General features: G+C 50.6%; 1 protein-coding gene across 1 annotated transcript in view; it reads left to right on the top strand.

Moving 5' to 3' along the window:
- Vwf (von Willebrand factor) overlaps positions 1 to 24,023 on the top strand; it is a 167,817-nt gene that overhangs the window by 114,051 nt on the left and 29,743 nt on the right. The window contains exons 35-42 of the mRNA XM_045139643.1: positions 4,677 to 4,897; positions 6,021 to 6,216; positions 6,390 to 6,731; positions 9,615 to 9,814; positions 16,288 to 16,390; positions 16,784 to 16,858; positions 18,855 to 18,959; positions 23,481 to 23,686. Coding sequence (XP_044995578.1) covers positions 4,677 to 4,897; positions 6,021 to 6,216; positions 6,390 to 6,731; positions 9,615 to 9,814; positions 16,288 to 16,390; positions 16,784 to 16,858; positions 18,855 to 18,959; positions 23,481 to 23,686 — 1,448 coding nt within the window. The remainder of the gene's footprint in view (positions 1 to 4,676; positions 4,898 to 6,020; positions 6,217 to 6,389; positions 6,732 to 9,614; positions 9,815 to 16,287; positions 16,391 to 16,783; positions 16,859 to 18,854; positions 18,960 to 23,480; positions 23,687 to 24,023) is intronic.

The raw sequence follows: 24,023 nt of genomic DNA, 5'->3' as shown, positions 1-24,023 counted from the left end.
TGTGAACTATTTCATCTTTTTGCCTGGATGTCTGGGGAATTTTTTTTTCTTTATCTTTTAAGTCCAATAGCTTTTCTATAACGGGTCTCAGAGCCAACAGCTCTGGGTCAGTTTTTCCAGACATTTGTCACATGCTTTCAACGTATAGATTTGGCCCTTTGATTTTTCAGTCTTTCCATGAGCTATATTTGTCTTTAACCATTAGCTCTGTTCTAATTCTTTTCCAAGGCCCTACTTTTTTTCCATCTATAACAGTTCACATCTTTATTATTTTAGTTCTGATGCTTTTCTTTCACGGACTCATTTTAATTCTTTTGGATGACTTACTTTCTTCAGTGTTCTTGGTGACATTTTCTCTGTGGTCTGGTCTCCCTTGGGGTCTTGTAATTTAGTTTCATTTCTGAATTGATTTTTATCCTTTTCTTTCACCTTTTCTTTTCCTTCTGAGTTCAACACCTTTATTTAAATTTATTCCTGTTTTGTCCATTTCTTTTCTCAGGGTTTTGTTTCTGTTTTTGAGGAAAGCCTGACAGACTGGCCTTTTTTTTTTTTTTTAATGACAGAGAGCAAGACAGAGAGAGAGGGAGAGAATTGGCACACTAGGATCTCTAGCCACTGTAATCAAACTCCAGACACATGTGCCACCTTGTGCATCTGGCTTACGAGGGACCTAGGGAGTCGAGCATGAGTCCTTAGGCTTTGCAGGCAAGCATCTTAACTGCTAAGCCATCTCTCCAGCTCTCTTTTCTCAAGTTCTGAAAGTCTCATTCAAGGTAGTTTTCATTTTTTAAACAAAGTTTTGAGTATATCTCAATTAGGTTGAATGTTGTCTTACAGTTTTCTTCTGTGTAAGTATTTTTGGCGGAATTCCCATTGAGTGATGTTGCAGTCAGGTTTGCATTGCTGGTAGGAATCACCCAACCAAGAGCAGCTTTGGAAAAAAAAGAATTTATTTTGGCTTACAGGCTTACAGGCTTGAGGGGGAAGTTCCATGATGGAGCTTCTGACACTAATGTAATTGAAAGGGGTAGAGAGGGGGATGTGTACCAAAGCCTCCAGCCATTGCAAACTCCAGATGCATGCACCACCTTGTGCATACCTTGTGGGTTACAGGGAATTGAACTTGGGTCCTTTGGCTTTACCAGCAAGCACCTTAACTGCTAAGCCATCTCTCCAGCCCCTGCTCAGGCTACTTTTTTTTCTTTTCAATTTTTTTTTGATTAACAACTTCCATGATTATAAAAAAAATATCCCATGGTAATACCCTCCCTCCCCTCACTTTCCCCTTTGAAATTCTATTCTCCATCATATCCCATTCCCATCTCAATCAGTCTCTCTTTTATTTTGATGTCATCATCTTTTACCTCCTATTATGATGGTCTTGTGTAGGTAGTGTCAGGCACTGTGAGGTCATGGAGATCCAGGCCATTTTGTGCCTGGAGGGGCACGTTGTAAGGAGTCCTACCCTTCCTTTGGCTCTTACATTCTTTCCATCTCCTCTTCCGCAATGGACCCTGCTGCTCAGGATAGTTTAGAACCATGTTCGCACTTAGGCTGGAGTCCTCCTGTTGGTGACGGGGCTTTCTGAGAAACTCTAGGCTTGTTGCTTGCTACCTCATCTTCTCACCTTCTTGCACTTTCTTCGCTCATGACGGGCTGGTGGCTCAAGCAGGATGAGATTCCTTCCTGGGATTTGATGTTTCTTTTCTTTCTTTTTTTTTTTTTAACTCTTCTTATTTTAATTATAGCCTTTAAAGTTTGACCATTTTGTGTTGTGCTGAAGGCATTTTCATGTCATAGTCAATGTGTTTTTGTTTTGTTATATATTGTGTTCAGAGGCTGGATGGAGAGACACTGACCTAGGGAGTTACTCTTCACTATATATATATCTTAATTTTTATTTTTTTGGTGTTTGTTATTGAACTCAGCATCTTGCTAAGCAAGTGCTCCCACGCTTATTGCTCTCTCCGTTCCTGGATGTCTCTTTGAATATTTGCATTTTCATGATGTCCTTACTTCAGTTATCTGGTACCCATCCTATTTTGAATAGCCCAAAGTTTTAACATAATATTCTATTATTGAAGCCGAGCGTGGTGGCGCACGCCTTTAATCCCAGCACTCGGGAGGCAGAGGTAGGAGGATCGCTGTGGGTTTGAGGCTACCCTAGGACTACATAGTGAATTCCAGGTCAGCCTGGGCCAGAGTGAGACCCTACCTGGAAAAAACAAAATATTCTATTATTGATATTTCTATTGCCACTTAGAAAGTCAATGAATAGGGTTGAAAAGAGGAGAGAGGTGATGGAGTCAGTCTAGAGTGTCTTCATGAGTGGTGTGCCTCATGATGAGATTTTGTTGCTCTGTGAAATGTTTCGTCATGTCAATCTCATATGCTCAGTTTTAGTTGTTTCAGCTCAGCTCCCCCAGGACTTGAACAAGGGAGTGTGTTAATAACTATGATGCATTAAAACTGGTCAGCAAATGGGAGCATGTTGTGATGGTTTCTTGGGAGGTAATTTGGTGTTCTGAATACCAAGTTCAACCTTCAACACAGAAATCTTATTACGATAAGCTACTGCATTTCATTTGTGGTGTTCTCTTATTCATAAAATGTACCTTTCCATTTTTTTTTTTTTATGAAACATGCACATTCATGCCGTGCACTACCAGGCAGACATTTAGTCTGTAGTGTAATCAACGCTCACAGATGTCCTGCAAGTGACGATTGTAATCCCATTATGCGGAAGAGGTAGAAGGTCCCAGAAGTGGGACAATTTACTCACGGTCACAGTGTGAGAAAGTGGCAAAAACAGTTCACTTCTGAGCTTCCCACAATTGATCTGATGGTGGCAACTGTCCGTGTGTGACCTAAACCCATCCTTTGCCTTGTGATAGTCTCATGCCAATTGGAGATGTCTGTTTGGAGTTGTCTGTTTAGTTTGACATGTTAACAGCTGAGCTAGGAGGCACTGTCCGAACTTTCCACGAATGTGGAAAAAATACTTGAGCTAAGAAATTTAGAAAGAGGAGTTTATTTTGGGTCACAGTTTTTGTTGTTGTTGTTGTTTGTTTTTTCGAGGTAGGGTCTCACTCTAGCCCAGGCTGACCTGGAATTTACTCTGTATTCTCAGTCTGGCCTTAAACTCACGGTGATCCTCCTACCTCTGCCTCCCGAGTGTTGGGATTAAAGGCGTGCGCCACCACGCCCGGCTTGGCTCACAGTTTTAAAGGTCTCAGCCCATGGCTGCATGGCCCCATTGCTTTTGAGAACTGGTGGGATGGCACAATGTGGCAGGAGCTTGGCACACGGGTGGCTGATGAGTTCCTGATGGCTAGGAGAGAGGAAGGGTCTGGAGTCCCACAATCCCCTCCAAGGTCACATCTGCACTGATCTGACTTCACTGGGCCGTACCTGTTCAAGGACCTACTGCTTTCCAAAGTCCTGGAGGTGGCCATCAAGCCTCTTATTCCGGGGGCTTTTGCGGGTGCTTATCCCAAACATGGCAGGGTCCCCTTGAAGCTTGGATGTCAGAAGGACAGTAGCATTCAGTCTTGTCACTCGGAAATCACCAAACACTCCAGAATTTGGGGGATTAGGAGTGGAAAGGCTCCTATAGAAGCAGCCAGCATGATCAGTGACAGTCACCCTCGCAGTGATGGGGTCCTGGGCCTGGCTGTGAGTAACGCTCCTTAGTAGGTCTCATTTTGGGGCGGGGGGCGTGGGGAGGGGTTCTGCTTACTCAGCACTATAGGTGAGTTGTGCTTTTCCTGGGAAACTTATCTCCAGTTTCACTTAGGTCCAGGATTGGCTTTCAAATCGTCGGTGGCAGTGGCAACTTGTAAGCAGCGATTTTGAAGTAGATGCAAAATAGCACTGACAAAGTGGGTGTTAGTCGGAACCTTGAGAGCCTGGTGCACATATGCGAATGAGCGAGGTCGAGTGAGGGAGCTCTGAGACCCCGCCATTTATTTTGGCTCCGGAAATATTTCTCTTCTGTAATCTCTTAAGGGATTAAGCCAACATGGCCACTAGGGCCGTTTGCCACCTGGCCGCTAAAAGGACACATGGGTCTTTAGGTGAATTTCTTTACGAGCTCAGAATAATTTGCTTCCTTCCTCGTCATTGCAACACGTAACACCCCTGGAACTTAACGTTTTTGTTCCTGGCCCAGGCATCCTTGGGTTCACACTGCAGACGAACAGTTTTAAATGGCCCTATAATTTGTACAATATTCACCCTACTAAACTACCTTGAGGAAAGTTTTTTTGTTGTTGTTCATTTTATTTATTTATTTATTTGGGAGCGACAAACAGAGAGAGAGAAAGAGGCAGAGAGAGTGAGAGAGAGAATGGGTGCGCCAGGGCCTCCAGCCACTGCTAACGAACTCCAGATGCGTGCGCCCCCTTGTGCATCTGGCTAACGTGGGTCCTGGGGAATCGGGCCTTGAACTGGGATCCTTGGGCTTCACAGGCAAGCGCTTAACTGCTAAGCCATCTCTCCAGCTCTTGAGGAAAGTATTTTAACGGCCACGTGTCACTTACGTCAACTCTCACCGCCTCGGGCTCACCAGACAAAGGGTCCATGCAGGTCTCACGGGCGCTTGTCTATTGTCTGTGTGTCCCGTGGCCGCGCCGCCTGCCTGCCCACCGTCAATTGGCTCTGCTCTCTCCGATCAGGTGTGTGCGTAGGCAGCTCCACTCGGCACATCGTCACCTTTGACGGGCAGAACTTCAAGTTGACAGGCAGCTGCTCCTATGTCCTGTTTCAAGACCCGGAGCAGGACCTGGAGGTGATTCTCCACAACGGAGCCTGCAGCCCTGGGATGAGGCAGACCTGCATGAAATTCATTGAGTTGAAGTACGCCAGCCTCTCGGTTGAGCTCCACAGTGACATGGAGGTGAGCGGTTTGCTGCGGTCCCGTGACGGGCCAGCAGTACAATGTCAGAGACGTCACACGGAGCTGGCGGCAGCCGCTTTCAACCGGCTTTAGCTGATGCTGCAGTCGGGGCCCTCAGCCTTCTGCTTGACAAAGCAAAGCACCCTCTTCTTCTAGGGGCTTTGTTGCCGTCTAGCTCCCTTGTTTTGGTGTAATTTCGTGTTGTTCTGGGTCCAGATTTGGAAGAGCGAAACAAGTTTAGATAGCATTAAGTTATGAATTCAGTGGCAGTTTCTGGCACTGATAGAGAACTGGGTTGGCATGAAGCCTGGCTACCCAGCAGGGATTATGTGCCCAGTGCCCAAGGCTTGTGTGCTTTCCAAAGGGAAATATTTAGTACCTAAATCAGGGCTTCTGAAAAATATTTAGGGCCAAAATGTCTGGCTCCAAAATTTAAAAAAAAAAAAAAAAACCCTGCCAAACTATAAATAAATAAATGTTTGATTAAATGCATACAAAAGGTTATATTGTGCAACACTTTACTTGTTCATTTAGCGATCATAAATATTTCATCGTGTGAAAACAACTTCTAGGCTAGATTTTTTTTTCTCACTCTGTGAGACTTCCTGAATGAGAACACTAATTGCTGAAGAATCATATCTTGTCATATATTCAATGAGTAACGCGTAGCCAGGAAATATTAAAACCAAACTGATACAAAGTCCTTCCAAAATGTCTGTGGCGCAAGTTGCTTTTCTCCAGGGATGTGAGTGCATGTTAATGTGGTTTGACATGACACGTGGTGGTACTTTACACAGCAAGAGTCTAGTGGCCGCATGTGCACACACCAAGGGTCCCGTGAGATGCCTGCTGGCCAAACGGCGACTCTCTTGGCTTGTCCTGAAGAGATGTCCCTGTCCCGCTGAGGTCTCCCACGTTCCCTCAGAGCCCTGGGCTTTTAGACTCCCGTAGCCTCTCGGTCCTATAGCTGTCGGTGCTGCCAGGGTCTGCTGAGCCCCTTTGCTTTGGCACACCTCGGTCCTTGCGGGCAGCCCTGTGGTTGAGGGGGATGAATGCCCCCAGGGGGGGTTCTGGGACTTCCAGCAAGCCAGGACGACTGGCGAGCCTCTTCTTCTCTGCACAGGTGGCAGTGAACGGGAGGCTCGTCTCTGTCCCGTATGTGGCTGGGGACGTGGAAGTCAGCATCTACGCCGTTATCATGCATGAAGTCAGATTCACCCGCCTGGGCCACATCTTTACATTCACTCCTCCAAACAACGAGTTCCAATTGCAGTTGAGCCCCAAGACCGCGGCGTCACGCACGCACGGTGGTCTCTGTGGTAAGGGAGCACCCTCCGTGTCCCTCCCCTTGGTGGCAGCCTCTGCTTGCTGTCCCCTTTCGGGTCGTCCCGTGCTCACACTACCGGATCCACTTCGACGCACCCAGTAGCAAGGGTCAGAGCACGCTGGGGGTGGAGGATGGCCAAATCCGCGTCATTCCTTGTTTCTCTAGGAACCTGTGATGAGAACGGGGCCAACGACTTCATGCTGCGTAACGGCACGGTCACCGCCGCCTGGAAGACGCTGGTCCAGGACTGGACTGTGCAGCAGCCGGGGTCTCTGTGCCAGCCTGTGCCCGAGGAGCCGTGTCCTGTCTCTGACGTCTCCCGCTGCCAGGTCCTCCTGTCGGCAGTGTTTGCTGAGTGCCATAAAGTCCTTGCCCCCGCCACATTTTATGCCATCTGCCAGCAGGATGGCTGCCACCGAGAGCAAGTTTGTGAAGTGATCGCCTCTTATGCCCACCTCTGTCGGGCCAATGGGGTCTGTGTTGACTGGAGGACACCTGATTTCTGTGGTGAGTCACCTATCGATGTCCCTAAGGTCCCTGGAGACCAGCGCACTGTGAGCCTCGGTCTGTCTAATGAAGATCAAAATCCACGTATTTCCTGTTACCTCGGGTTCCAGTTAGGATCAGAGATGTTAGCTATTTGAGTACCTTCAATGTAGACTTTCTATGTAAATCGAAGCTCGAGCCTTTCGGTTCATGTTTCTGTAATCCAAAACAGTTGTGAATTCAGTGTGTTAGACACAGATTGGCATCAGCAAAGCAGGGCACAGCCAGAACAATTCTACCATGCCAGGGCAAAAACTCACGGAGCAGGATATTGGTGTGTGAGTGGTGTTTTTGCCATTTGGTTCCTAAAATGCTACTTGTTCACAAATAGGATCGCTAGTGTAGATCTTTCCCATCAAGGCCTGCTTTCCTACTTGGAGATCCCCTTTATTTGTTGTTTGAAATGGACGGTGGATAGTGGTATAAATCAGATATGAGTCTTGATCTCAAAGGGTATTGGAGGGGAAATGATAGCGAACTTGAACACCCTTGATTTATGTCGAATGTAATCACTGACGTTCTGAGCATGTTGGAGTCTCAGCTCATTGCCATAGATCTCAGCAGCTTTAGCCTGGGGCTGGAGGACCTGGGCATCTTAGCTCATAGGTGATTGCCTGTTTCTAATCTTTCTGAATGAAAGAATTGGGCTTGCTCCAGGTCCCTTTGAGCTCTGAGTTTTTGAGTTCCTGTGCACAATTCTCTCAATCTACTTTCTTTTTTAATTTTTTAAAATATTTTATTATTGACAACTCATAATTATAGACAATAAACCATGATAATTCCCTCCCTTCCTCAGTTTCCCCTTGACAACTCCACTCTCCATCATATTCCCTTCCCCCCCCCCATCAGTCTCTCTTTTATTTTGATGTCATCATCTTTTACCTCCTATTATGATGGTCTTGTGTAGGTAGTGTCAGGCACTGTGAGGTCATGGAGATCCAGGCCATTTTGTGTCTGGAGGAGCACGTTGTAAGGAGTCCTACCCTTCCTTTGGCTCTTACATTCTTTTCGCCACCTCTTCCACATTAGACCCTGAGCCTTGGAAGGCGTGATTGAGATATTTCAGTGCTAAGCACTCCTCTGTCACTTCTTAGCACTATGGTACATTTAAAAATTATTTATTATTTTTTCGAGTGTGTGCAGGAGAGGTAGATAGGGAGAGGGAGAGAACATTGGTGTGCCAGGGCCTCAGCCACTGTAATCAAACTCCAGACACTTGTGTCACCTAGTGGGCATGTATGACTTTCTACTTGCCTCACCTTTGTGTGTCTGGCTTACATGGGATCTGGAGATTGAACATGGGTCCTTAGGATTCACAAGCAAGCGCCTTAACAGCTAAGCCATGTCTCCAGCCCTATGATGCCTTTTGAGTCAGTCATATCAGAGGTCACCGCCATCTGAAAAGAGAAGCTTCTCTAATCAAAAGTGAGAGTAGCATTTATATATGGGTATGAACATTAAGAGAGGTGCTTACCAGGCAGTTTGGTGAGCATAATATATGCATTTAGCCAGACACCAGTAAATGTTACACCCCTAGGGCTCATGATATCCCTGGTCACAGGTTTTCAGTATCAGGGATGTATTCCCTCCTGTGGAGCGGGCCTCCAGTCCAATTAGAGAGTGGTTGGGTTTCTCCCATAACAGACTTGCCACTGTTGTACCCATTGGCTCACTTGGCCTGGCTGGCAAGATATAAGGCTTGCAGTGTCCACTGTTGAGTATCTTCATTGGTGATTTCTCTCTCTCCCATTGAACGGCATGCAGCATGACTTCTTCCAGCTCTCCATTAACTGGTCTGCATGGAGGAGGTTTTCAGCTCAGCTCCAGCAGGATTTCTCAGTGACCTTACAGTCCAAGCATGTGGAGTCTTCAGCAATAGGGTCTTACCATCTATTTTCAATCAAGGATCAAATGCCACTTTCTGGGTTATGGAAGGCACCTTCTCTACTTGCTTTTTGCTCTGCATATACCCTGGGTGTTTATTGTGCATTCAGAGAAAAATGCTGTGTTCCAAGTCTTTAGAAATCCTTATCACCTGCCTGGGCACGAACATGTGGCCGGGTTTGCCAACCAGGCTCCTAATGGGAGAAGGGGAGTCACCTTGTAGCTTCTCTCTCAAGGCCACTCCACATCACAGTGGATTCCTGATTTTATTTTGTTTGTTTGTTTGTTTTTTCAAGGTAGGGTCTCACTCTAGCTCAGGCTGACCTGGAATTCACTATGTAGTCTCGGGGTGGCCTTGCACTCACAGCAAATCCTCCCAAGTGCTGGGATTAAAGGTGTGCGCCACCACGGCCGGCTGATTTTAAGATTTTAGAGCATTAGACACATCTATATTCCAAAGAAAGAGCCACGGAGCTTTCGTCCAATGAGTCAGGATTAGACTTGGCTGGAATAGTAGAGAAGCAAATTCTCTGTGGTGTAGCTATGACAGCGTGGGCACCCACGGGTGCTGGGCTTTGGCTTGGCCTTCTCCCCTCTGGCTCAAGACGTAGCTGCAGTCATCAAGTCCAACAGGGAGGCCGGGGAAGGAGGGAGAGGGGACAAAGAGCAAGGACAGCCAGCTGTCCTTATAAAGTTCCTGGACTCCACCATAGAACACTATTAACACTTTCCTTTATGGCAATTGGTCAGAACCCGGTCACATGACCACACTTAGCTGCGACAAAGGTCGAGAAATGTAATCTTCAGTCCGAGTCTTCTGTGGCAGATGGACAGAGTAAAAGGGACAGAACGTAGGCATGCCGGCTCTAGCCAGTTTGTTGAATGGTTGCTCACCTTGCATGTCTGTTCCCTGCCTGCCGGTGTGGGCCCCCGGAGAGTGACCTTCCCCTCTGTCCGCAGCTATGCCGTGCCCACCATCTCTGGTGTACAGTCACTGTGAGCAGGGCTGTCCCCGGCACTGCGATGGCAACGCGAGCTCCTGTGGGGACCGCCCCCTGGAAGGCTGCTTCTGCCCCCCGCACCAGGTCCTGCTGGAAGGCAGCTGTGTCCCCGAGGGGGCCTGTACCCAGTGCGTCGCCGAGGACGCCGTCCAGCATCAGGTGGGCGCTCGGCTCTGGGCTCTCGGGCAGGGCGGGCTTCCCTCTTGCTTTTGCTCCCTTCCGGCTTGTGCAGCCAGGAGACTCTTACGGGGTCACTGAGGGATAAGGGGGGGCAGCATTAAATAATGGCTTTGAGTTCATACAGATCTTGGTTCAGATCCTGGGTCTCCTCTGGGTCCAGTATAGGGTCAAACACCACAGCGTTGTCACCACGTCATTCGCATTCATTTTGTCCGTGCGTGCGGGGCGCTGTAGGAGCCCGGGAGGGAAAGAGAAATGCTGTACCGATCGTGTGGTGATATCTGCCTTTCCTCGGACGTACTGGGCTCCTTGTACGCCGGGCTCCGGTTTATCTCAGTGTTCTTTAAAGGTGTGCTTTTCACGGCAACAGTGACTTTCAGGCCAAGTGAGTTTAAAGAATACTAGCTGCACAATTGAAAAAAATATTTTATTTATTCATTTATTTGAGAGAGAGAGAGAACATGGATGTGCCAGGGCCTCTAGCTACTGCAAATGAACTCCAGATGCATGTGTCACCTTGTGCATCTGTCTTATGTGGGTACTGGGGAATCGAGCCTGGGTCCCTAGGCTTCACAGGCAAATGCCTTACCTGCTAAGCCATCTCTCCAGCCCCTTAGCAGATTTTTTTTTTTTATTAATGGAAGGATTTATTGATCTTCAAATACTACAGTCTCCTTTTTCTTTTTCTTTATCTGCAAGAGGGAGAGTGAGAGAGAGAGAGAGAAAGACAGAGAGAGAGAGAGAGAGAGAGAGAGAGGGAGAGAGACTGAGAGCTAAAGAAAGAAAGCATGGGCACACGAGGGCCTCTTGCCATTGTAGATGAACTCCAGACACATGCACTGCGTTGTGTATCTGTCTTTACATGGGTTGTGGGAGTTGAATCCTCGCTAACAGGCTTTGCAAATGAATGTCTTTAAACATCAGCCGTCTTTCCTGCCCTCATCAATTTTATTTTATTTTAGTATTTTGTTTTTCAAGGGAGGGTTTCACTGTAGGCCAGGCTGACCTGTAATTCACTCTGTAGTCTCAGGGTGGCCTTGAACTCACAGCGATCCTCCTACCTCTGCCTCCAGAGTACTGGGCTTAAAGGCGTGCCCCACCACGCCCCATATAGCAGATTTTTTAAAATTGCAATATTCTTTAGTGCTACTAATGTGCCAATGTACATTGCCGATGTTTAGGATGGCTTTGTTTCTTCGACTCATTTGATCACGGAGTGTGTGTGGGAGCATGCTGGTAACATACCTTTGAACGAGGCTCCTACCAGAATGCACCAGCTTTTCTCACATGGCTCATGAATATGCACAGAAACTGAGCAACTAGGATCTTAGCGAACTTGCCAGTGGCCACTGTTACTGATGGACTTGGGAGGTGGACCCAGAAGATCTTTGGTGTAACCCCAAAGATCTCATCCTTTTTGCTACAGAAGAGTGCTTTTTTTTTTTTTTTTTTTTTTTTTTTTTTTTTTTTTTTTTTTGCATCTATCTTAAGGCCGATTTGCTTAAGTCCTTGGAATTTTAGATTTTTTTAAAAAAAAAAAATTGTTTATTTGTATTTATTTATCTGAGAGCGACAGAGGAAGAAGGAGATATATATAGAGAGAATGGGTGTGCCAGGGCCTCCAGCCACTGCAAACGAACTCCAGACGTGTGTGCCCCCTTGTGCATCTGGCTAACGTGGGTCCTGGGGAACCAAGCCTCGAACCGGGGTCCTTGGGCTTCTCAGGTGAGCGCTTAATTGCTAAGCCATCTCTCCAGCCCAGCTTTTTAATTTTTTTTGGTTTTTTAAATTCTTTTTAGGAGCTAGTGAGTACACTTTGAAAGGGTATCTACCAAACTTTCCCATCCTTGTCTGTGCGTGCCGACAGTGACCTCTTTTGAAAGCTGAGGCCACGCGTAGGGGCAGGAGCGGTGCAGCGTGCATCTGTGCACATGTGGGCGTGGGCAGTGGTCCCGTCCTGTCCCCTCGCTGGCCATGCTACCAGGCATAGTGGTCTTTTACCCAGGGACAACGTTCTGTGGTCATGGGTTGCCCTCAAGACCTAACCTCCTTGTTATCACCAGGGAGAACCTTCCTGTCTAAGCGTGCCAGGTGAGGTAGCTTACCCCTTCCTGTCTAAGCGTGCCAGGTGAGGTAGCTCACCCCTGTGTGTAGTGACCGCTAGGAGGCCTCGTGGTACAGCTAGCCGTCCAAGGAGAATGGTGGACACGGTAACCACAGTGGCTACGTTATTATCCCTGACATTGTAAGCCAGGAAGGGGGAATTTTTTATTTCATTAATTAATTTATTTATTTGAGAGAGAGAGAGAGAGAGAGAGAGGCAGATAGAGAGAGAATGGCTGGGCCTGGCTTATGTGGGTCCTGGGGAATCAAACTTGGGTCCTTTGGCTTTGCAGGCAATCGCCTTGACTGCAAAGCCATCTCTCCAGGCCTTTAAAAAAGAGATTCTCCTTAAGGCCCACTGGGATCACGAGCAAATATCCTGTGGGATAGATGAGAAGAATGAGGCTCGGGTAAGTGACAGGAGGTAGCAAAGCTGGGAAGCGCTAGATCTGCCCGTGGTACCCCAGCCCTGCCATGGACCCCAGTAGACGCAGGAGCTAACCTTTGAGCTACCCGGGCATCGATGTAGACATGGGCATCTTTTAAGGCTGTGGCTTGGATGGTGTCGTCTGCTCCGGGTTAGCTGTTGGATTTCATCCCGGTGGCCCTTTGAGCTCATTGTGGGACAGGTGAGCAGGGAGAGAAGCCCAGTCACACTCTCCTACTGCATTCGAACCACCACACTGTAGCTGCGTGCAGTGGCGCACGCCTTTAATGTCAGCACTCGGGAGGCAGAGGTAGGAGGATCGCAGTGGGTTTGAGGCCACCCTGAGACTACATAGTGAATTCTAGGTCAGCCTGGACTAGAGTGAGACCCTATCTTGAAAAACCGAAATAAATAAATAAATAATAAGTAAATAAGTAAAAGTGGGGCTGGAGAGATGGCTTAGCGGTTAAGCGCTTGCCTGTGAAGCCTAAGGACCCCAGTTCCAGGCTCGGTTCCCCAGGTCCCACGTTAGCCAGGTGCACAAGGGGTCGCACGCATCTGGAGTTCGTTTGCAGAGGCTGGAAGCCCTGGCACGCCCATTCTCTCTCTCTCCATCTGTCTTTCTCTCTGTGTCTGTCGCTCTCAAATAAATAAATAAATAATTAAAAAAATATATATATTTTTTATAAAAAGTGAAGCCAGGCATGGTGGCGCACACCTTTAATGCCAGTGCTTGGGAGGCAGAGGTAGGAGGATTGTGGTGAGTTCGAGGCCACCCTGAGACTACGGAGTGAATGAATTCCATGTCAGCCTGTGCTAGAGTGAGACCCTACCTCGAAAAACTAAATAAAACAATGGAAATAAAAAGAGTCAGATTGCCAAATCAAGTAACTGCTTGGACCATAATGTTCCGCAAATATGTTGGCAAAAGCTAATACTCCTGGGCTGGAGAGATGGCTTAGCGGTTAAGCGCTTGCCTGTGAAGCCTAAGGACTCCGGTTCGAGGCTCGGTTCCCCAGGTCCCACGTTAGCCAGATGCACAAGGGGGCGCACGCGTCTGGAGTTCGTTTGCAGAGGCTGGAAGCCCTGGCGCGCCCATTCTCTCTCTCTCCCTCTATCTGTCTTTTTCTCTGTGTCTGTCACTCTCAAATTAAAAACAAAACAAAACAAAACTTAAAAAAAAAAAAAGCTAATACTTCTCTCTTTGATTTGCGTCACTCTGGGCTCTTTCAGAGCCCAGTGATGCATCCTGTTTACATATGGCACTCCCAAAGATAGGAACGCTCTCCTCTTGGGTTTCCTGGGCTGGGAAGCTCTTTTGCAAGGCCTCTGGCTCATGGGTGCTGTGTCTGCAGGTCCTGAGAGCCTAAGCCCGTGAATTCAAACCTCCCTTCCATTGTTCCTCTCTCACTCAGTTTCCCTTCTCGGCTCTCTTTGCCTTCAACACAACACATTGGAATAGGCATTTGAGTTGCGTTAAGGAATCTGTCCAAATAGTGAAATATTTTGGACATAAAAAGTTTTATGTTAGAAAAAAAAATCAAGTGTCATAAAATCAATCAAGCCCTTTGACGAGAACACAGCCGGTTTTGGTTATCCAGAAAATAGAGTTTAAATGAGAGAAAACGAACATCATATTCCAGCCACCTGCGTTTTCAGCTTCCGCTTTCAAAGCAGAGAGAACGAAAAACCTAATATGAAGACCATTTGCATTAGATGACTTTTTAGACTGAAAAAATAAAGCCCAGAAAAAAAATCCTCCTTCAGGGAAATAAAGCAGGGTTTAAATCTATCGTACCCTGGGAAAGGGGGAAATATTTACCAGTTTCCATAGCTCTTGCTTCTCTTAACGGAACGCTCCGTGGAGGTGTGAGCGTCCATGGCTGCCTCGGAGGGCTCTGGGCTGCCCATGGGCTGCCTCTCCTGGGATCTGCTGGCTAAGGGCTGGTGCTCTGCAGCCATGCCCACCATGGCTCAGCAAGGCCCATGGGGTGGGGGGGGGGCACCAGTTGGCCTCACCCTCAGTCTCTGTGGCTCTGAAACTCCTGTTCAGGGCCAGCATGTGATGTGTGTCTTGCAATCTGCCGGCCAGTGGTGGGTGGTGTGCAAAGACATGTTTGGGCGGAGAGTTGGACTGTCGCTTAGGTGGTTTGTCTTGGATGTTTTACTCTTACTTTGAACAGCAGCTTGCTCATGCCCTGCCTGGACTTGACCCTGGTACTCAAGTAGCTGGGCGTGTGTGTGCGTGCGTGTGTGTGTGTGTAGTCTGTGCATCTGCGCCCTCTGCTGGCCGTCTGGTGCATAGCTAGACTGGCAGAACCTCAAAGGGCACCTTTTAGCTTATTGTCTCAGACATTTTAGGGGCTACTGTCTGGAGCAGAAGGAGAAAGACCTGCCTTTGGGCATCTGCTGTGGGCCTGCACACTCCTGGGTTATCTGGAAACTTCCTTATCCTTTAGTCTGACTACCTGGAGAGTACATTTAGAAACAGAAACATGCTCCCAGGACCCTTCCTTTTCTGTCTCCTCACTCACTGTAGACCCCAGGCCTCCAAGGCCAGCACCCACGCTTCCTCCCTGGCTTTCTGCTCAGGCTGACTTGGAATTCACTGTGTCGTCTCAGGGTGGCCTTGAACTCACGGTGATCCTCCTACCTCTGCCTCCCGAGGGCTGGGATTAAAAGCGTGCACCACCACGCCCAGCTTAACTTGAAGTTAATTCCTTATTTTGGACGTGTGTGTGTGTGTGTGTGTGTGTGTGTGTGTGTGCGCGCGTGCATGTGGTGTATGTACGTGTGTGTGTAGGTGTGTGTGGAAGGTAGAAGAGGCTGCTCAGTGTCTTCCTCGGTTGTTCATTCATCTGAGCTTCCACCTGAGACAGAGCTGTTGGCTGGACCTGAAGCGCCCTGTTTTGTGGTTGATCCTCCCGTCACTGCCCTGGCATTGACAGGCATGTGTGACCGACCGTGCTGAGCTGCTTATGTGGATGCTGGGAATCGAACTCCATTCCTCGTGCTTACGCAGCAAGCACCCTTTCCTGCTGAGCCATCTCTGTGGCCCCTGCGCTTGGTTTCAAGTGTGAGTTTAGGTTAAACCTGGCAGCCGGATAGCGAGCGAGCGCCCAGCTCTGCAGCAGGCCCTCAGCCAGCCGCCCCCTCATCAGTCCTGCTGGGCTGAGCACCCTCGTTGCAAAGCAGGGAAACTGAGGCACAGAAGAATGTAGCCCATCCTGGAGCCGTGGGAAGAGCTGCTGTGTCTCTGGCAGATCCTCTCCTGAGGAAGCAGAGTGGCACAAGGAGTCTTGGTCCCCTCCTCTCAGCCTGTCCCACCCTATTATCTTTTTTTTAAAATATTGTACTTACTTATTAGAGAGAGAGAACAAAGCAGATAGAGAGCAAAAGAGACAATGGGAGCGCCAGGGCCTCCAGCCTCTGCAAACGAACTCCAGACGCGTGCGCCCCCTTGTGCATCTGGCTAACGTGGGTCCTGGGCAATCAAACCTGGGTCCTCAGGTTTCTCGGGCAAGCCCTTTAACAGCTAAGCCATCTCTCCAGCCCACCACCCCGTTGTCTTAAGCCAGGCCCAGACACACTTTTCCGGGCTATAACCTGCCTTCGCATTTGTCTTGGGAAGACCTTCCTAGCTTTGTTTGATCGACTGCCACCGTCTCAGAAGCTATCGGGAAAGCCCCACTGCCCTGTGAAACTCCATGCTTGTCATTTCCCTGACAGCAGCAAGGCGGCAGCTTTGCTCCAGCCTCTCCCGTCAGCCCCTCTGGCTCTTGCTTGCCTTGCTGGTGTTCACGTGCGTGGCTCTTGGAGAAAGAGGCGTCAGGAACTGGGCCTCGGGAGAGAAAGCCCAGCCCCAGGAGGGCTGTGCCTGTGAGCATCCTGGGCCCTTCGCTGAGCCTTGTTACCCCCTCAGTTCCTGGAGACCTGGATCCCAGACCACCAGCCCTGTCAGCTCTGCACATGCCTCAGCGGGAGGAAGATCAACTGCACATCACAGCCCTGCCCCACGGCCAGAGGTGAGACGGTTCTCCTGGCTGCCGCCCTGGGCAGAAGGAGGGCTTGTGGGCCTCCGGCTGGCCTGTCTCAGACGTGGTGACCAGTTCTTATCTGGACAGTGTGTGTGTGTGTGTGTGGGGGGGGGTCTTTCTTGATGGCTCTGTGTTTCCCCTTGCTGGACGTAGGGCTTCCTTTCTGCAGCTGGACCCATGTCCCGCCCTCCTGTCCCAATGTTGGCATGCCACTCAGAGTCTGCGAAAGACTAAAGTTGAGGGTGCCATGGAGCCGCCTTCGGTCCCGACTCCATGGCCCCTAAATCCCGCGCTGGTTTACGGTGAACGGAAGCACTGACAACGCTCTCTAAGGTGGGCCATCGTTTCTTCCTCCGACTTTTTGTCACCTTTCTTCCGCAGCTCCCGCATGCGGTCCGTGCGAAGTCGCCCGTCCCAGGAAGGACGCGGGCCAGTGCTGCCCCGAATATGAGTGTGGTATGTGCCTGCCTGCCTCCCGTGTCCCCGCAGGGTCCCCAGCCCAGCCCAGCTCCGGGAGAAACGAGCCATAGAGGCCAAAAGATGGGCACGTCCTTGGCCGGGTGCGGTGGCGCACGCCTTTAATCCCAGCACTCGGGAGGCAGAGGTAGGAGGATCGCCGTGAGTTCGAGGCCACCCTGAGACCAAAAGAAAAAGATGGGTACACTCTTAGTCACGTGGCATTGCAAAAGCCAGACAGGCTAGACTAGAAACAAACAAAACAAACAAACAAACAAACAAACAAAAAAACAAGCCTTAAGGTAATATCGTCTTAAGAAAATTCTATGCTAGAGATGAAATGTAAGGTCTAAGGGCACTGATAAAATGGGCTGATGACTAGAGCAATTACTAGAGAATTACTGAAGACAAAGTCACGCTGCTATAAGACTATTTTGGCAAGCTTTTGAGGACTCTACCCGTGGAGAAGGTCACACACAGGCCCCTGAGTTTCAGCAGCTGGCTGGAGGACTTGTGGGACAGGTTTGCCAACTCCACGGTGTGGCCGGGCTGAGGGGTGGCGTGAGGCAGAGGTTTCAGAACCAACCAAGCGACGGGCTACATGGCACCCCTGTCCTGCCGGACGAGTTCACCGATCAATTAATTGTTCAGAGGAAGACTTAAGGTGTGAACCCGCAAAATAGGCAGTGAGCTCGTAGATGGAGATCAGTTCCTGACCCCTCCGTCTGTGAGAGCCGCAGTGAACACAGCAAGCCAAGTGGGGGGGGGTTGAGGGGCTCAGGGGAGAAGGTGCAGAGGCATCGGGGGTCCTTGGGGAAAGTGTCACCCTGCTGCTTTCCTATAAAAGCGGTGCCTCAGTTCTCAGGGGAGCAGAGGGATCAAGGGCAAGGATCTTGGAAAGCAGTCAGGAATGCGGGGAGCTCACTTATGCTGAGGAAATTCATGAGAAAGAACCTTCTGGGGAGAGCGATCTGACTCGAGCAGAATCCTCGAGGCTGGTGACAACAGAGAGGCTAGGGAGACCTGGAAGGCCGTCCAGTTCAAGTTCCCCATCTTAGAGACAGATGCCAGCTCCGCTGAGCTCTCCCTAGTCCAGGAAGTGTTTGGACTAACCTAAGGCAGAGTTGCCACCTTCGGAAGGGAAATGTGAGCTCTGGACGATTCGGACACAGCCAAAACCTGCGGCTCTTCCTCCACATGAAGACATCTATCCCCCGAGCTCTCTTTCCCTCCCCCTCCCTCCCTCTCTGTCTTTCTTCTGTGCACCTAACCATCCACCCACCCACCATCCAATCTTTTCCTTCCTTATCTTTTTTTCTTTCTTTCCCTTTTCCTTTTTCCTATGTATCTAATCATCTACCCAGTAATTATCCAAAACACTTATCTTTCTTCTCTGTGTCTAATCATCCATCCATCTATCCACCATCCAGTCTCTTTCTTTCTTTCTTCCTTTCTTTCGTCCTTCCTTCCTTCCTTCCTTCCTTCCTTCCTTCCTTCCTTCCTTCCTTCCTTTCTTTCTTTCTTTCTTTCTTTCTTCTCTCTTTTCTTCTTGCTTTTTCCTGTGTACTTAACATCCATCATCAAGTTGTCTGTCTATCTATCTATCTATCTATCTATCTATCTATCTATCTATCTATCTATCTATCATCTACGTCCTATCATCAATCTATCTATCATCTATGTATCTATTTTAATTTATCATCCCATTTCTCTCTTTTTTGAGGTAGGGCCTCGCTCTAGCCCAGGCTGACCTGGAACTCACTATGGAGTCTCAGGGTGGCCTCAAACTCATGGCGATCCACCTACCTCTGCCCCCCAAGTGCTGGGATTAAAGGAGTGTACCACCACGCCCGGCCCATCTCTGTCTTATCTCCATCTCTTGGACCGTTACCTGAAACAGGGGAAGGACACAGGAGTGGGCATGTAGGTCCCATCCTCAGGCATTATAAGAGTAACCTTACAAATTGTGCATGGACCTTTCTCGCTTGGCCCTCAGTGTGTGACCTGGTGAACTGCGACCTGCCCGTGGTGCCTTCCTGTGAAGGAGGTCTCCAGCCAACCCTGACTAACCCTGGGGAATGTAGACCCACCTACACCTGCGGTAAGGCCACTGTGGGTGAGCAGGTACGATGCGCCGTTCCTCACTGGACCCGAGAAGCTGTCTTCTGTCCCTAGATTCCCATCCCCCCTTTTCAACCAGCTGAATCTGGATTTGGAAAAAGGGGTTGAGGACACAGTGAACTGCGTCTGCTGACAGTCCTGGCTGGTCAGTGCAGTGGTGTGGACGCGGAGTCAGAGGCGCCCTTTGTGCGTCAGGTTAAGTAGCATCTGGGGCTCCGGCTCTCGGACTCCAGACCCTTGAGCCCTTTGTCCCCTGCTCCCCTGTGTACAAGGCACCTCTGTGTACAAGGCACCCCTGTGGACAAGGCACCCCTGTGTACAAGGCACCCCTGTGTACAAGGCACCTCTGTGTACAAGGCACCCCTGTGTACAAGGCACCACTGTGTACAAGGCACCTCTGTGTACAAGGCACCCCTGTGTACAAGGCACCTCTGTGTACAAGGCACCCCTGTGGACAAGGCACCTCTGTGTACAAGGCACCTCTGTGTACAAGGCACCCCTGTGGACAAGGCTCCCCTGTGTTCAAGGCACCCCTGTGTACAAGGCACCCCTGTGTACAAGGCACCTCTGTGTACAAGGCACCTCTGTGTACAAGGCACCCCTGTGGACAAGGCACCCCTGTGTAAAAGGCACCTCTGTGTACAAGGCACCCCTGTGTACAAGGCACCCCTGTGTACAAGGCACCTCTGTGTACAAGGCACCTCTGTGTACAAGGCACCCCTGTGGACAAGGCACCCCTGTGTACAAGGCACCTCTGTGTACAAGGCACCTCTGTGTACAAGGCACCCCTGTGTACAAGGCACCTCTGTGTACAAGGCACCCCTGTGTACAAGGCACCTCTGTGTACAAGGCACCCCTGTGGACAAGGCACCTCTGTGGACAAGGCACCTCTGTGTACAAGGCACCCCTGTGTACAAGGCACCCCTGTGTACAAGGCACCTCTGTATACAAGGCACCCCTGTGTACAAGGCACCTCTGTGTACAAGGCACCTCTGTGTACAAGGCACCCCTGTGTACAAGGCACCTCTGTGTACAAGGCACCTCTGTGTACAAGGCACCTCTGTGTACAAGGCACCCCTGTGTACCAGGCACCTCTGTGTACAAGGCACCCCTGTGTACAAGGCACCCCTGTATAAGGCACCTCTGTATACAAGGCACCCCTGTGTACAAGGCACCTCTGTGTACAAGGCACCCCTGTGTACAAGGCACCCCTGTGTACAAGGCACCTCTGTGAACAAGGCACCCCTGTGTACAAGGCACCCCTGTGTACAAGGAAGCCCTGTGCACAAGGCACCCCTGTGTACAAGGCACCCCTGTGGACAAGGCACCCCTGTGTACAAGGCACCCCTGTGTACAAGGCACCTCTGTGTACAAGGCACCCCTGTGTACAAGGCACCTCTGTGTACAAGGCACCCCTGTGTACAAGGCACCTCTGTGTACAAGGCACCCCTGTGTACAAGGCACCCCTGTGTACAAGGCACCCCTGTGCACAAGGCACCTCTGTGTACAAGGCACCCCTGTGGACAAGGCACCCCTGTGGACAAGGCACCTCTGTGTACAAGGCACCTCTGTGTACAAGGCACCCCTGTGTACAAGGCACCTCTGTGTACAAGGCACCTCTGTGTACAAGGCACCCCTGTGTACAAGGCACCTCTGTGTACAAGGCACCTCTGTGTACAAGGCACCCCTGTGTACAAGGCACCCCTGTGGACAAGGCACCCCTGTGTACAAGGCACCCCTGGTACAAGGCACCTCTGTGTACAAGGCACCTCTGTGTACAAGGCACCCCTGTGTACAAGGCACCTCTGTGTACAAGGCACCCCTGTGTACAAGGCACCCCTGTGGACAAGGCACCCCTGTGTACAAGGCACCCCTGTGTACAAGGCACCTCTGTGTACAAGGCACCCCTGTGGACAAGGCACCCCTGTGGACAAGGCACCCCTGTGTACAAGGCACCCCTGTGCACAAGGCACCCCTGTGTACAAGGCACCTCTGTGTACAAGGCACCCCTGTGTACAAGGCACCCCTGTGTACAAGGCACCCCTGTGCACAAGGCACCTCTGTGTACAAGGCACCCCTGTGGACAAGGCACCCCTGTGTACAAGGCACCTCTGTGTACAAGGCACCCCTGTGTCCAAGGCACCCCTGTGCACAAGGCACCCCTGTGGACAAGGCACCCCTGTGGACAAGGCACCCCTGTGTTCAAGGCACCTCTGTGTACAAGGCACCCCTGTGTACAAGGCACCCCTGTGTACAAGGCACCTCTGTGCACAAGGCACCCCTGTGTACAAGGCACCCCTGTGGACAAGGCACCCCTGTGGACAAGGCACCCCTGTGTACAAGGCACCTCTGTGTACAAGGCACCCCTGTGTACAAGGCACCTCTGTGTACAAGGCACCTCTGTGTACAAGGCACCCCTGTGTACAAGGCACCTCTGTGTACAAGGCACCCCTGTGTACAAGGCACCCCTGTGTACAAGGCACCCCTGTGTACAAGGCACCCCTGTGTACAAGGCACCACTGTGTACAAGTCACCCCTGTGTACAAGGCACCCCTGTGGACAAGGCACCCCTGTGTACAAGGCACCTCTGTGTACAAGGCACCCCTGTGTACAAGGCACCCCTGTGGACAAGGCACCCCTGTGTACAAGGCACCCCTGTGTACAAGGCACCTCTGTGTACAAGGCACCCCTGTGTACAAGGCACCCCTGTGTACCTTCGCTAATGAAACTTATTCCCAAACAAAATTAGTGTTATTTTTTTTGGGGGGGTTTCCTTTGTAGGTGTATAAGTTAATCATGAAATATAATTTTTAGCCTTGTGTTGGACTAAAATAAGAAACGGAAGCCTGTATTTCACGATGAGGATCCGTTTTTAGCACAGTGGTGGCGTTCTTGTCCTCCTAATATAGAATGTCACCTGAGTTCTTCGCTACGAAGCTCCCAGAGTGCAGGGGACAAAGGCAGTTGGTACCAGGCACAGGATACAAGGATGGACTTTGCATTTAAAAAAAATTTTTTTTGGTTTATTTTTATTTATTTATTTGAGAACAACAGAGAAAGAGAGAGAGAGAGGGAGAGAGAGAGAGAATGGTCGTGCCCGGGCCTCCAGCCACTCCAAATGAACTCCAGACACTAGCGCCCCCTTGTGCATCTGGCTAACTTGGGTCCTGGGGAACGGAGCCTTGAACCTTAGGCTTCACAGGCAAGCGCTTAACCGCTAAGCCATCTCTCCAGCCCTGGACTTTGCATTTATGAAATAACACTGTGGATTTGACAGGATCACTGCCAACCTTCCACTCCCACGTTGTGGAAGGACTGAGACCCTTAGAGGCGTGAGTTGTAGGGACCGAGGTGGGGCTGGGATCATGTGTATGGCGGCATGTGAGTGCCTACCAGCCACGGGCTGCCCAGGCCTCTCTGGGTTATAAGAGTGAGAACTGGGCCTCTGAGAATCAATAGCTGGAAGCATCTTGCCTTCCCTTCTCCATTAGAAATCCCAGGCTCACCTTTTCCCTCTTCACCAAGCTTGCCTCTCTGCAGACTGAGTTTTGCTGTAGCGGGATTTCATGCAGTCCCCAAGCTTGGCAGAGGGAATACCTGGCATAGTCCCTGGTTCTGGGGTTACCCAGACCTGGGCTCAACAGTGGGTATATCCGACATAGTCCCTGGTTCTGGGGTTCCTCCACCCTGGGCTCAGCAGTGAGCACACCCGACTTAGTCCCTGGTTCAGGGTTTTCTCCACCCTGGGCTCACCAGTGGGCACACCCAACATAGTCCCTGGTTCAGGGGTTGCCCAGCCCTGGGCTCAGCAGTGGGCACACCCGACTTAGTCCCTGGTTCAGGGGTTCCTCCGCCCTGGGCTCAGCAGCGGGCATACCCAACTTAGTCTCTGGTTCAGGGGTTCCTCCGCCCTGGGCTCAGCAGTGGGCATACCTGACTTAGTCCCTGGTTCAGGGGTTCCCCAGTCCTGGGCTCAGCAGTGGGCACACCCGGCTTAGTCCCTGGTTCAGGGGTTCCCCAGCCCTGGGCTCAGCAGTGGGCACACGCGACTTAGTCCCTGGTTCAGGGGTTCCCCAGCCCTGGGCTCAGCAGTGGGCACACCCGACTTAGTCCCTGGTTCAGGGGTTCCCCAGTCCTGGGCTCAGCAGTGGGCACACCCGGCTTAGTCCCTGGTTCAGGGGTTCCCCAGCTCTGGGCTCAGCAGTGGGCACACCCAACTTAGTCCCTGGTTCAGGGGTTCCCCAGCCCTGGGCTCAGCAGTGGGCACACCCGGCTTAGTCCCTGGTTCAGGGGTTCCCCAGCCCTGGGCTCAGCAGTGGGCACACCCGGCTTAGTCCCTGGTTCAGGGGTTCCCCAGCCCTGGGCTCAGCAGCGGGCACACCCGACTTAGTCCCCGGGTCTTGTGCTTCCCACGGCCCTGCCACAGCCGAGGACTTAGGACTCCCCGAGGGGCTCAGTGCTCCGCATGGTAGGACTGAGGTGTCCCTCTCGCCGCCCTCAGCCTGCAGAAAGGAGGAGTGCCCGACTGTGTCCCCACCCGCCTGTCCCCCGCACCGGACGCCCACCCTCCGGAAGAGCCAGTGCTGCGATGAGTACGACTGTGCCTGCAGCTGTACCAACTCCACCGCGAGCTGCCCGCTCGGGTACCTGTCCTCGGCCACCACCAACGACTGTGGCTGCACCAGCGTCACCTGCGTCCCCGACAAGGTAGGCACCACTCTGGCTGGGGCAACTGCTCTGCTCTCCAGGGGACATCTTCATCTGCGCAGCTCGTTCTCCCTCCCTCCCCGAGCCAAATGAGAAGGGGAGGCGAGCAGGTGGGCAGCCAGGCCTCCATCCTGTCCACGTGGGAAGTTCAGTAACCCAGGAATATCACAGCGGAACGTCTGTGTGCTCGGCATGGTGGGGTACTAAGAGTGCGGGCAGTTTATGGCTCCTACCTTTAAAGAGCTTGTTTGTAGGTTAGTTAGCCAAGGAAATGGTACGATTTCATCCATTATTTAGTGAGTAGTTAGTTTACTCATTTGATAACAACCACTTATCC

Source organism: Jaculus jaculus, chromosome 23, assembly GCF_020740685.1.
Source record: "Jaculus jaculus isolate mJacJac1 chromosome 23, mJacJac1.mat.Y.cur, whole genome shotgun sequence".
NCBI classification, from domain to species: domain Eukaryota; kingdom Metazoa; phylum Chordata; class Mammalia; order Rodentia; family Dipodidae; genus Jaculus; species Jaculus jaculus.
Note: the sequence above shows the minus strand (reverse complement) of the source record. Positions and strands in the feature narration are given on the sequence as shown.